Source organism: Vicia villosa, linkage group LG3 (genome assembly GCF_029867415.1).
Source record: "Vicia villosa cultivar HV-30 ecotype Madison, WI linkage group LG3, Vvil1.0, whole genome shotgun sequence".
In the NCBI taxonomy this organism is placed as follows: Eukaryota; Viridiplantae; Streptophyta; class Magnoliopsida; order Fabales; family Fabaceae; genus Vicia; species Vicia villosa.
The window spans coordinates 32,496,686-32,511,493 of NC_081182.1; the positions used below are offsets into that span (position 1 = coordinate 32,496,686).

General features: G+C 30.6%; 1 protein-coding gene across 1 annotated transcript; it reads right to left on the reverse strand.

The window, feature by feature from the left end:
• Positions 1 to 14,359: 14,359 nt before the first annotated feature.
• LOC131657828 (uncharacterized) lies at positions 14,360 to 14,755 on the reverse strand. Its single transcript, XM_058927186.1, has one exon. It carries the CDS (start codon positions 14,753 to 14,755, stop codon positions 14,360 to 14,362), a length of 396 nt encoding a protein of 131 aa, XP_058783169.1.
• Positions 14,756 to 14,808: the final 53 nt, after the last annotated feature.

Here is a 14,808-nt window from a genome sequence, read left to right on the forward strand (position 1 = left end):
TGTAAGGTATTGTCATGATGGCAACCCACCATGCATCAAGTAATCAGCCTAATCAGCATTCAAGTAACTTAACACGTCAATTTACGTTAGTGGATCTTAATTGAAAGAAGTCATTAATGCAAATAAACTTTTTTTTAGGAAGATTAAAGTTCAAAGAATATATTTTTGAAAATAGCAATCGTTAGTTGGTCTAGTGGTGATTGACACTAGACTTGGAATGGAGAACTATGATTCGATCCCCCTTAATTCGTGATTCTACCCCCCGTAATTGCGATCGGGAGGGGTTGGAAGTTGGAACCACTTGATGCCAGAACTGACCCCCGAACCAGACTAAACCCGCAGTGAAAAACCAAAAAAAAATATTGAAAATTAAAAATAAAAGCCTTACCCGATTGCACAATCAGTCCCAATATTTCATCATAGATCCAGAATATTCTTATTGTCGCCCATGCTTTACCCAGCTAACATTTGAAAAGTAACAATGAAATCCTTACCCGATTGCACAATCAGTCCCAATATCTCCTCATAGATCCAGATTATTCACATTGTCGCCCTTGCTCTACCCAGCTAACATTGAGGTCCCTTAAATTTGAGCTCAAATGCTTGTTCACAGTGTTACCATCATACTTCACTTACTTTCTTGTACTCTAGGACACAAAGGTTGTAGGTTTTAAAACTTGAATAAATGCATTAGCATAAAACTCTTGAATGAGGTAAGAAGAAACACTCTGAATCATCCTCTTGAAATAAGATAACCTATGTTTTTTCAACAATTTATGAATCTCAGAGTAATCCTTATCAGCAAGGGTGAATGCTCTCTCCTTCAAAATACTTCTCCTACTCATGTCAAAGGTACGAAAGTCATCATGATTGGATCTTCGCAAAGGCAGAGGACGTAGCGACTCAGCCAGTAGTTTAAGAATGTTATAAGCTCAAAAGCATCGAAAGTCTCAATTGAACCGCAGTGGTCCTCGATAAAAGCATCGAGAGCTCTATTGGAGAACTCAAAATCTGGTTTAGTCCTCGTAGGACGTGATGGCTCGTAATAGTTTCCAGTTGGTCGAATAGAGTGGGAGTAATCATCACACAAGGGTGATGAAAAATGTTTGTGGCTGCCTCCCAAAAGCACGAAGCAACAAGAAACATGGCAAGGTTATATTTGATTTCTACCCTTGAGAGTTTAACAAGGTTATAGATTCCCTACGCCTGTCATGCGAACTTCCTCTTTCTCTCCACCCTATTTAACAATTTTATATAGGCTGAATCAAGATTTTCAAATGGAGAAGGGGAGAAATATGCCTTGTTTTCTAGGAACTAAAAATTGAAAAACTGATCACAGAAAACCACAGGTTCCCACCCATGGAAGCTAGGAAAGAACTCTTCTAAGAAGTTAGGCTTCTTGATAATCCTTGGGAGATGACCTGAGAAGGAAAACGTGATGTCAGTAATGGAAGATGGAAGGAAGAAAACGAAAGTGGGAGAAGAAAATAGTTTAAATAGAAAGAGAAAAAGGTGGTGAAACGTCTTTTCCCAATATTGTGGACAAGTGGTGTGTTCACAACCAATGAATGACCTCGAGTTGTAGAAAGTAGTGTTAACAAAATTAAAAAGTAAAATTTTAATTTTGTTGTTAATGGCTATTTAATGCCCTTGAAAAGAGAGGGTAATGATGGATTTTCGGTTGCACGTTTTGAGACGTGACATTTTAGTAAAAAGTTAGTCATGATGACTGACAGAAAGAGAGGCTGAAATAACGTATGCAGAACGTGAGAAATAGTGAAAAAGCGGTTACAAAAAGTGCCTCACCTCTCCCCCCTCAAATGTTTGTCGAAGGCGACACTTTTTAGGGGGCATATGTTACACTTGGATTTTTAGCAAGAAGAAAGTCAACGGAGAATGTCAAAATGAGAACACATTAGTTGTTAGAAGACATTAATGAAATGTTTTCGTTAATGAAGTGTTTTAAAGAATAGTGGTGACAAAGCATTGACAGAGCATCAATTAAGGTTTTGCAAAGGGGAAAATGGTTTGGAGGAATCTCAGGAACGGATCCACAAGATCATGATCATCTGGAAACATGTCCATAATCTCAAGAAGGGTAGTCGACATAACCCTTTCTACATCAATCAAGGTGTCGACGAAGGTGAACGTGGTGTGGAGGAATCTCAGTAACAGGTCCACAAGATTAGGATCATCCGAAAACATGTCCAGAATCTTGAAAAAGACAATCGACAGGACCCTATCTACAGCCAACATACTAGTCGACTGAGCCACGAAAGTTAAAGACTTAGTATTTTTACAAGTTCAAAAGACCTTTGCAAGCAACTTCAAAAACGCGTTGGACGGTCATTCTCAGAAGTTCGTATGGAAGTTTGAAATGGTTAAAACTCAATATGGGCTCTAAACAAGGAGAATTGTGGCTGACACGTAAGCATATTAGTGGGAACTTGAAGACTAAATGTGGATTGAAGCATAATGGTCCCATAATGGGTTAAACCTTTGTCAATGGTTATTTTGTAAATAGAATAAATAGCATACTCATACATTATAACAAAGGTCACAAAATTTCACACGTACTCTCCATACCACTGGAGTACCCAAGCCAACGACTGAAACGGTGTGTGAGAAACATGTATGTGTCTGCGTCCAGTCTTTTCATTGCTTTCTTGCTTCCTTAATGCAACATTTTTTCCTGCTTTTCCCTTTTACCCTTGTTTAATGTAATTTACTGTATTTTACCTTGTCATTTATTGTAAGTCAACTTCATTTAAAGTTTTTGACTACGTTGTTATTCGTGAAAATGGCAACTGCATCCAATTCACACACATGTGTTCACACAAATTATTTGCACAAATTGCTTTGGAGATTTTTCGAGTTAATCTCACTTTCTTTATAAACTCGTGATTGGTTAACAAAAACACTGGTAAACACCTATAAAATCATTTTTTCTCTCAAAACCTTCACAATGTTAGAAAACATACATTTCCAATTTTTATTTGAAAACTCAAAAAGCCACTTGTTCTTTCATATTTTCAAAAGAGTTTTGGATCTTTTGTAAACACTTGAAAATGATTTCTTTCATCTTATACCTCATTCCTACTCTATTGTTGTATGGATATGAATCTCATTTTTGAAGATTAGTGATTGTTGAGGCGATTTGTTTTGAATTTAACGATTCATTGAAGATTTGGTTAAGATTTCATAGGTTCGCAAGATATGTGGTGTTGTGGCTGATTTTGACAATTTCGGTGGAAAGGATGGAGGTTATTCTCTCCAAGTTGACCTTGATAGTGTTGTGTGAAAGCCTTTAGATATGGTAGGAGTTATTCTCAATCTTTGGACAGACCAACACTCAACATACTGGAGGGATCGAGTAAAGTGGCTGCAGAACGGAGACTTCGGAGCAGGTTGTTGGGGATGGAAGATTAGAGGCGATTCCGTGTGAAGGTTTTGCAAAGAGTTAAGTTTGTAAACTAGGTACAAGTCAAAGATCCAAAAAGAAGATTTTATATTTTCAGTGTTTAATTGGACATAGTGATTGTACAAAACTCTTGTAATTTTTTCATAAATATTATTGGAAAACTAATAAATTTCCAATGGGAAACCATTGGAGACTATAGCAGGCACAAAGCTATGGCGAACGCGCAAACAGGTACAAATTCGGGTGTACTATCTTCTCTCTCTCTCTCTCTCTCTCTCTCTCTCTCTCTCTCTCTCTCTCTCTCTCTCTCTCTCTCTCTCTCTCTCTCTCTCTCTCTCTCTCTCTCTCTCTCTCTCTCTCTCCCCCCCCCCCTTTCTTTTAAATATTCGTAATTAATTGCATGATTAGGTTGTTTTTCATTGCTTTCTAAAAATTGCGTGCCATGAGGTAGCGATTTCTTGTATAAGTGAAGGTTTCGTTAGAATTGAAAATTCAATTTTTTCTTGTCATAGATTAAAATGAAAATTGTGGTTGTAGAATATGTATAGTATTAGTGTAGTTAAACACATTGCATGTAATTTTAACAAGTACTCAATACAATTTAGTTGTTTGCATATTTGGTTGAATTTGAGATCCTAATATTGATTGTGTTATGAACGACTTAATTCATTACATACCAATTCCAATCTATAAGCATAATTTATTTTATGTTAAAGTTCCTCTTCGACATGTAAAATCACTTTTGTTTTGAAACTCTCATAAAGTTTTTCAAATTATTTTTAACAAATTATATTTTTAAAAGGTCTATTTACCTCTCTCTAGACCGTTTTTTATCCATATTCTCACCCAACACTTTATGTGATTTAGGGGCAAATATGAGCTTAATGCCCCTGTCAATCTATAAGAAACTTGAGCTCAGTAAAATGAAATTCAATAATATATTCTTAGAATTAGCAGACTGGTCTTTAAAACATTAAGTAAGAATCTTGTAGGATATGTCAATAAGAATATGGCAATTTTTCATACATATCGATATTTTCTTAACGAAAATTGAGGAAGATTCGCAAATCTCTATTCTTTTAGGAATTCTTTTCCTCCTTCTCATAATAAGTATCTTATTTGAGTTCTGTGCAGTTCTTAAGAAAATGATTATATGTGTTGGTTTTAATGATAAAATTGTTGTCATTTATTAAAATACTCTTATTTATTATAGATAGTGGAGTAGTCGAAAAGCGTGAAAGTTAATAAATAGAGGTATAATTGTGAAAAAATAAATAAATGTTGTATTAATATGTTAAAAATATATTTATTTTGAGATATAGAATAAATATAAATAAAACACTTATTATGAGACGAAGGAAATAACAACCGATTACAGCATAATATGAGATAAATATAAAAAATTTATGTCAATTTAAAACTAATATGCTTCTTAAATACCTATTAAACGACAACAAAGAAACCAAGTGGACCATCAACTCATCTGTCTAAAAATTCTCTTTTATGACTTTCAAACCTTTAACTTATATCTAAATCATTCTCTACATGCACTTATCATCCTTGGGATTAGAAAATTTCTTTACCCACCTCCCTATAGGGGTCACCCCCAGCGAAAAACCCATTTTACCCCGCTTTGGAAATGCATTTTCGAAATATTTTTTTTTTCAAAATTTTTCCAGACTTCGGAAGTGCATTTCTGAAAAAATCCCAAAAATTGGGATTTTGACTAATTCGGAGATGCATCTCCGAAACAACAAAAAAAATCTTAAAAAATCCCAAAAATTAATTTTAGGATATTAATTAATTCACATATCATAAATTTGATATAATTTATGAGTAATAAATAATAATAATTATATATTTTAATATAATTTATGAGTTATGAATAATAGTTATTATATATTTCTATCCTAATTCAAATTTTCAAATTTAAAATAATTTTAATTAAAAAAATTAAAATAATTTCACTTACAAATAAGTTATAATTTTTTATTTATAATAATTGTTAATCTTTATAAAAAAATAACATATTCTTATTTTAAAACAAAACTCACGTTTTTATTTTCTTTAAAAAAATCATATTCAATTAATTAAAATAAATAATAAAATTGTTTCAATTTTAAATAGAATAAAAAATAATGCTCAAAATGTGCATAAATAATGAATAATAAGCACACAAATATGTAAACCTAAAAAATATATATAATATTTTTTAAAATGTTTAAAAATGATTACAAAATATTATCAATTTCATTGTTCACTTTATATAATATTTTTGGATTAATCATTAATCCTTGTTTGTTTTTATATTTACTGTTTATATAGTTTTTATATTTTAACGCACTATTTAAAAATATAACAATTTTTATAGTGTATATAAAGTATATATAATATAAGTTTATTTAAATAAAAATAACAAAATTTGATTGAAGGTCAGAATTTTTTTTTATTTCAATATAACGTTTATTATTTATTAATATTAATAAAAATTTAAGTAAGAATCTTGATTTATATAAGTTAATAAAATAATTTTTAACTTTAAAATTGTTTAGAAAATTTTGATTCACCTTAATTTTATTGATTTACCTTCATTTTATTGATTCACTTTCATTTTATATCTATTAATTGTATTGATTCACCTTGATTTTAATTTTTGAATAATTATTGTATTATTTCGGAAGTGTATATCCGAAACATTCCAAGACCAATTTGGTCTTGGAATATTTCAGATATGCATCTCCGAAAACACCTCCCTCTCCCAAAAAAAATGTGTTTTCGAAAATGCATCTCCGAAAACTCAAAAAAGGGGTGTTTTCGGAAATGCATCTCCGAAAACACCTTTTTTTCGTGTTTTCGGAAGTGCATTTCTGAAAACACCTTTTTTTTAAATAAAAGTACGTTTTCGGAAATGTATTTCCGAAATAAGGGGTATTTTAGTAATTTCGTCAGAGGTGGGTAAGAAGGTTAGGAGGTGGGTAAAGAAATTTTCTGGGATTATGTATGAAAAATGAAATTTTAATTTTTTTTACCTTCCTTCTTAAATATGGTAATATCCTTCAATGTTAAATATGATATTACAGTGGAATAAAAATTATATACAGTTTTTAAAAGAAATTTCTAAAAAAAGTATTTATTTACTTTTTTAAATATCTTATTAATGTCAATGTATTAATTAAAACTTTAAATAATAAAAAATGAAAGAAAAAAGTTGGACAATAGACAAATGTCCAAAGGCCATCACACTCCATTCAATATTGAAAATGATTTTTTTTTTAGAGTTTAAAGACTGTACACTGACAGTAAAATTAAAAACAAAATTAAATTTTAAATAAATTTGAATTTTCTCTTTTGATTGTATTAAAAATATGGATTTAGGTTGTATCCATGGAAGTATTATTTTATTTAGAAAAATAAATTTAAAGTAGGATATTTTGAAGAAAAAAATGGTTTTGGAGATATTCCAATCAAAAACTCTAAAAGCAACCAGTTTTGAAATGAAATAATTTGAATGGAATAGAGTGCGGTAATTTTCCTCTTTCTCACCTAGGAAATGGAATATGTGATGATGTAAGGTTGTACTGAAGATGAAATTGAAATGTTTTGATTTGATTCGATTCCTCTTTTGTCTGTCTATGTTTGATGAGTGGTCCAACGTTTGTTTCTAAACGCAGACTGTTATAGCAAGGGCCCACACACACAGATTCATCTCATCTCATGCCTAACTTCTTCTCTTCCATGCGCGAATGATTCTCTTCTGTACCTATCCATCGTTTCACAAAAGAAAACAACATGCTTTTGCTGCTACTGTAAACTCTTACAATTCACCTCATTTCAGAATAGTATTTCTCATATATTACAGTAAAATAAAGTGATTTTTATACAAATTATATCTTAAACTAGTCAGAGACCCGTGCTTCCGCACGGGTGATTTTTTTTCCGGTGTAGTATTTTTGTAATGATATGAATAATATAAATAAAAGGAATTATAAGCAATATGCATAATTAAAAGAAATTGTTTTATTTGAATAGAGTTAGAGTTTTATTGATTGCTCTGTTATACTCCCAATTCTTTGAAAACCTAATATCCATAGAAATTATTTTGAAATTTGAAAATAAATACTTTAGTTTTCAAATAAAAGTCATTATTGTTTAAAATAAAATAGGCATTGTATTGAAATTGACCCTTAAGATTAAACATTATTATCTTATTCATGTGCTAATTTTGTGTGTAATAAAGAACCATATAAAAAAGGACATGTGAGTTGGAGAAAAAATAAAATTTTAACAAATGCAAATGTAAAATTTTAAATATAAATGAAAAATATGAAATAATTTACTTAATTGTAAATTTAACAATAATTATATAGAAAACAATGATCCACAAAAAAATGTTTAAGATAGGTTAAGAACACGATAGCAAAATTGGGTCTGGTAATTTAATAATTGACGGTCCAACAACAATTAAAAGAAAATGATATACTCCACTATGGTTTAATTATAAATGAAAAATGATCATATAAATTCAGTTATATTAAATAATCATATAAAAAAATACTATAAGATGGAGATAATAAAAATGAAATATTAACATTTAAAAATAAAAATTATCTCTCAATTAATAGTAATTGTTGATTAAAATAAAATAGCTACTATATTGATAATGACCCGTGAAATAAAAAAATAATTTGATGCGATATAAAATATATTTAAAAACAAATGTAAAATAAACAATAATCATGGAAATTTAATTGTATTAAATAATGATAAAAAATCTTGAGATGGAGAAAAAAATAAAAATAAAGATATTATCTCTCAAATAAAGACAATGATTGATTAAAATAAAATAGACATTATGTTGATAGTGACCCGTGAGATAATAAATAAGTAAATAGAGAAAAAATTAAAATGAAAGTAAGAAAGTGTGATGATCGATTAAGATAGAGATATTTGAAATTTTAATTAAGATAGAGAAAATGTGTAATGATCGATTAAAAAAATTAAATATTGAGTTGATAATTAAATATTTTTGGGAATAATAATTAAATGATCGATTATTAATATTTTTTGCGATAATAGATAAATGTTGAAAAATTAAAATGAAAGTATGGAAAAATGAAATGCGAAAGAAATTTGAAATTTTAATTAAGATAGAGAAAATGTGTAATGATCAATTAAAAAAATTAAATATTGAGTTGATAATTAAATATTTTTGGGAATAATAATTAAATGATCGATTATTAATATTTTTTGCGATAATAGATAAAATTTGAAAAATTAAAATGAAAGTATGGAAAAATGAAATGCGAAAGAAATTTGAAATTTTTAGTAAGATTAAAATTTAAAAATAGATTATTAATATTTTTTGTGATAATAAATAAATTAAGAAAAATTAAAATGAAAGTAAGAAAGTGTGGGAAAATGAAATGTAAAAGAAATTTAAATATGACTTCCATCATCCATGGCTTACATGTGATGTCATCATTCATGCAATAAAGTTGTAGGGAAAATGTTATTTAATTCGGACCAATGAAAAGCTAACACTTGGGGCATCCATTCAATAAAGTTGAAAGAGTGAATACTTAATTTGTTAGTTACAAAAATGACCTTTTATTAGTGCAAATAAATTTTGGTGAAAGGGTAATTTAGGCAATTTGGTCAATCTATTATTAATGAATAGATAGTAGATAGTAGATAGTAGATAGTAGATGAAATAAAAAAATAATTTGATGCGATATAAAATATATTTAAAAACAAATGTAAAATAAACAATAATCATGGAAATTTAATTGTATTAAATAATGATAAAAAATCTTGAGATGGAGAAAAAAATAAAAATAAAGATATTATCTCTCAAATAAAGACAATGATTGATTAAAATAAAATAGACATTATGTTGATAGTGACCCGTGAGATAATAAATAAATAAATAAATAGAGAAAAAATTAAAATGAAAGTAAGAAAGTGTGATGATCGATTAAGATAGAGAAATTTGAAATTTTAATTAAGATAGAGAAAATGTGTAATGATCGATTAAAAAAATTAAATATTGAGTTGATAATTAAATATTTTTGGGAATAATAATTAAATGATCGATTATTAATATTTTTTGCGATAATAGATAAATGTTGAAAAATTAAAATGAAAGTATGGAAAAATGAAATGCGAAAGAAATTTGAAATTTTAATTAAGATAGAGAAAATGTGTAATGATCGATTAAAAAAATTAAATATTGAGTTGATAATTAAATATTTTTGGGAATAATAATTAAATGATCGATTATTAATATTTTTTGCGATAATAGATAAATGTTGAAAAATTAAAATGAAAGTATGGAAAAATGAAATGCGAAAGAAATTTGAAATTTTTAGTAAGATTAAAATTTAAAAATAGATTATTAATATTTTTTGTGATAATAAATAAATTAAGAAAAATTAAAATGAAAGTAAGAAAGTGTAGGAAAATGAAATGTAAAAGAAATTTAAATATGACTTCCATCATCCATGGCTTACATGTGATGTCATCATTCATGCAATAAAGTTGTAGGGAAAATGTTATTTAATTCGGACCAATGAAAAGCTAACACTTGGGGCATCCATTCAATAAAGTTGAAAGAGTGAATACTTAATTTGTTAGTTACAAAAATGACCTTTTATTAGTGCAAATAAATTTTGGTGAAAGGGTAATTTAGGCAATTTGGTCAATCTATTATTAATGAATAGATAGTAGATAGATAGTAGATAGTAGATTCTTAGATATGTCACTGCCTAGTTACACTTCCCAATTTGAATTTACACATTTTCTTTATTCGGAGTTAAAGTTACACTGTTTAATTGCTCGCACGAAATGTTTTTTTGGATCAATAAATTTTCCTTACACTCCCATTATTTGTACTCCTGTATTTTCTAAAGCTCACAAAATGACAATATGATTTATAAACAACCCTTCTCTTCATAATTGTGCAGCTATTTCTAACGATGATTGAAATGGTAACTTTTTTTTCTCACACAGACGTCTTCAAAACTTGTAAACTGTACTACATATATACTGTTCAGTTTAGAATTGAAAATGATAACTGATAGTTGACTTGCATGATTAACACTTCAACATTTAAATTAGTGAGAGAATAATAAATAATGTATGAGAGTGGATTTGAATGCTTGAAAATAATATATTTTCTCTCTTATATAGTAGGAACATTTAAAATCATCTACGAAGGGTGTGGCGTGATATACAAACAATTGTCTAATTGATCTTAATTATGGGTGATGCCTCAAGAGACAAAATTGTCAAATTTATGCCAAAATGAGAAGCACTTGTATCTTGCGTTCATTTCCTTCGCTTTACTCTAAGTGTTTTGTTTTGGACCTTGTAAGCAGCCAAAAACACATATTTTCAAGATTTTTACAAGTTGTATTTCTCCTTATCTTAACTTATATATACAGTAAAATTTTATATTTAAATCTAATCTATCTTTAGAAAAGTATATTTGAGATGAGAATTGTTCCTCTATAACTTCTTTTTACCAACTCTTATATGTTTTCTACTTAAAACTTCATGTTTTTTCAATATAATAATTTAGATTTTTAAAGTCTGATTGTGAGTTGCTTTTTAAAGAATGTTCTCTTGCAAAATCAAAAATGGAAAAGATTATGGGAGCTATGATGGAACAAAGCTTCATAAACAATTCGGTGATGCAATTTCTTCTATCAAAAGTTGTGTTCGTGATGCATCTTGAATCAGAGACGTTGATCCTGAACCGATGCTTCTAATCTCCGGTACGAAAGGCCGAAAGGGTACCTGCATGATTAGCACTTCAACGCCCAAATATGTTTAGGATCAAAATAATCATAGTGAAAGTATAGATTAGAAATTGTGCACCTGAAACCCTCTTTTAACTGTATTTGTACTTTGGGTTCAATGGAGCGGGTGATATGAATGGGTCTCACCTTAGTGGGCCTTTTGTCGGCCTAGAACAATTACCTTTAAAACTGGTCAGACATTCAGGATGTCATGAGAGTGTTTTTGCAGTTGTGGAATGGTTTTCCATGCGTCGGCTGGCATGCGTTGCTTTGGTTTTGTCCAACTATAATGGGAATGTGAGCATTAAATGTAGTTTCATCATTGAAAGATTTTGCTGTTTTTCTCTTGACGTGTGACCTGAAAAGGTAGAGAGTGGTGTGATGTTGCTTGTTGTGTGCTCGATTATACTTGAGTTTGGTTGTGTTTTCAAGGTGGGATATGACCGTTGATTTGAACTTGCTTCTTACTTTCAATTTGATCCATCCAATTGCATTCGCCTACATAAGGGAAAAGGAAATTTAGGGAAATTTTTGCAACCTTTTTAGATTAAATTTCCCTTATTTCCTTTTAGTCTTTCCATTTTCTCTGAGAGTGTTTTCGTAAAGTAATTATTCTCACGCATTCAAAGCTTCAAAGCTTTAGCTTTCAGTCTTTCCATTCATTTCACCGCCTTCAACCTGACACTTCAATATGCCTTCTTCAGACTCAAGTTTTTTTTCATTCAAGCATTTATTGTATCATTGTTAAGATGACTGATAACCCTATTAACATAGAGAGTGATGCAGAAGATAGCACTTCTTCTTCGAAAAGGAGAATGAAACTTGGGTCGCATTCCCTTTCTTCTATTTGTGGGGATTTTGAATCGAAGATCATTACTCTGGTTGATGATTTTGAAATGGAACGAGTGTTGGGGGACTCTTTTTTTGAAAGAGCTTCTTCTAACGACTCTTCAGGAGCCTTATTTTTAGGGAAAATAGGCGGGCTGAGGATCCTATTGAGAAATTGATGCATCCCCCTGTCTTGATTGAGGAAGAAATAGAAGTTTCCCATTGAAGGAGGGAATATGGCGGTAACTTTGTTTGATTCTATCGAGTGAGGAATGGTCGCAAGCCTAGCCATTCTGAAATCGTAAACCATTTTGGAGTATTTGGGAATGTACAATGTGTATCTTAGATTAGTCATGGGGATCACTTTAAAGATGATGAACTGGCCTAAAAGAGGCTTTGATTAATCGAGCCAACGAACTCCAATAAATACCATTAGGTGGTTGTTGAAGTGATACAGACTCTTTCCATTCTAAACACTATTACGGCTATAACCAACGTTTATAATATGGATGTCAACCCATCAACTAACCAACTCTTCCGATATATACGGTATAGATGATGTGTAACTCTTTTTAGGGCTGCTCAGTTCCCTTATGCGAATGCCTCTTCATCTGGTTAGGGATACATTTGTCATTTTCTAATTTTTAAGGTGGTTGTGATGGACCACCTGAGAGTTTCCCCTCTTAAATTCATCCTAGAGCTTGAGCTTACATGAAAGTGTTCAAACTATGTGTCGAGCGTAAATCATAAAAACCTTCACCAGAGCTCTTTTTATCTCTTTTACGTGCTCGCACCTCTCAGAATGACGTCTGGAATTTGGGGTTGATTTTCTTTCTCCTCCAAGCCCCTTGGTTCGACTCTTTTACCAAAATGAAACATGATTTGTGTGCTTGGTATCAACGACTCAGGTATGAAAAAGAATTTGGTCCTAGCGAAGTGCCTCCTTCTCAGCAAAAGAAGTGACAGATTGATATTTGTACGATTATTAGTGTGCCCGACCATGTTAAGAGGCAAGAACTCTTTAGTGAGAACGGGGACTCGAAGCACCCTTTTTAGTAACAAGTGTAACTTGTAATTTGTAGATAACATGGATCGGCTGCAGAAGATTCTCATGCTTTCCATGGACCATGGTCTTACGACTGACTCATCGGGCCAAGTGGACTCTTACTCTTTTATTCTAGCTCCCTAATGTTCTTCCTTCTCGGATATCCAGCACCCCGAAGGAGTTTTTCGCTGTTGTGGCCATTGAGGACCTAACTTTAGTTTGGAACCTCTCTACAGCTGACTGATGATGTATTTTTGCAAATGCTTCTTTAACCCTATTCAGGGTATTTTTGTTCTTTCCAGAACAACAACTTTTTTTTATATTATAGAGATAATACAATTAAAAAATAACACATATATATATATATATATATATATATATATATATATATATATATATATATATATATATATATATATATATATATATATATATATATATATATATATATATATATATATATATATCATATTATATTTTTACTTTTACTAATATCAAGCACATCAAAATAAAGGCCTACGCTCCAAAACCCTCTAAAAAAACAACATACCCTACTAAACTTCAGTGAGGCAAGAAATCCATTGATTATAAATGGATGAACTTGGATATAACTAACGAAAACTACTAACTAGTGTAATAAATCAACCCAGTGTAAGTAACTTAAATAGTGTAATTAACTTTTACTACAGTCTTAGATCTAACATACATAGCAACAAAAAGTAAGCACTGAATGAGTGACCAGTTGTTGCATAACATTATGGTGATTAGATAGTAGAGCAGATTTTGTTAGACAGAACACAAGACAAAAGACGAGGTGTGGGCTCCTCCCTCCTTTAGCACGCATCTTTTTTCCTCAAACAGTATTTGCACACTTCAAAGTTCCAACTTCCAAGATACTTTATTTTATCTCTCTTTCAAGTACTACACCAATTTATTAACTCTCATTTTCTTTTGTTTCTTTCTTTTGGCATTCTGCAAGCAATCACATTCTCTAAAGTTATATCAGAATAATTGTCAATAGCAATGTCCTAGTAATGTTATGTGGTGTGCAGCAGCTAGTAGTATTTTAGGCCAAACTAAACTTTAATCATAATCATAAAGATAATTTAATTGGACTAGAAAACTAAATACAACAAAAATCAAAACTAATACGTAACACTCGAGCCGAACATTGACATGGACACCAGACATAACACAGACACTAACGCAGATCAATGTCATGTTAGTGTCGGACTCTATTCTTGAAGTAGTGGAAAGAAAACCAAATCAAGTGTTAGGTGGTGAGTTTTGAGAAGAAGATTGTTCTGGTTGATGAGTAGTATTGATGGGTGTTGCAGGAAGTGAGGTGTTGGCTTCAGTGACTCTCGTAGGTATTGAAAGGTTAATTCTTCCATCAATACAAGTAGAACACTTTCTCTCTGCCCAGCTTTCTACATCATATTGGCCATGACCCATGATTTTTCTTCCTGAGCATAGTCTTCCAATCATTACAGCAATTATTCCCAACACAATTATCACTACAAGAACTCCAATTACGGGACCAATGGAGTCATGATGTGAATGTGATGCACCATTGTAGGATTGTTGTGTGACTTCATCAAAAGGAGGAGGTTGTAGTTGTGGTTGTGGATACATTGGCATCGATGAAGATGATGATGACATTGTGATTCCTGCTAGATAAACCAGAAGAATTTCTTAGTAGAGTGTGGTTTGGA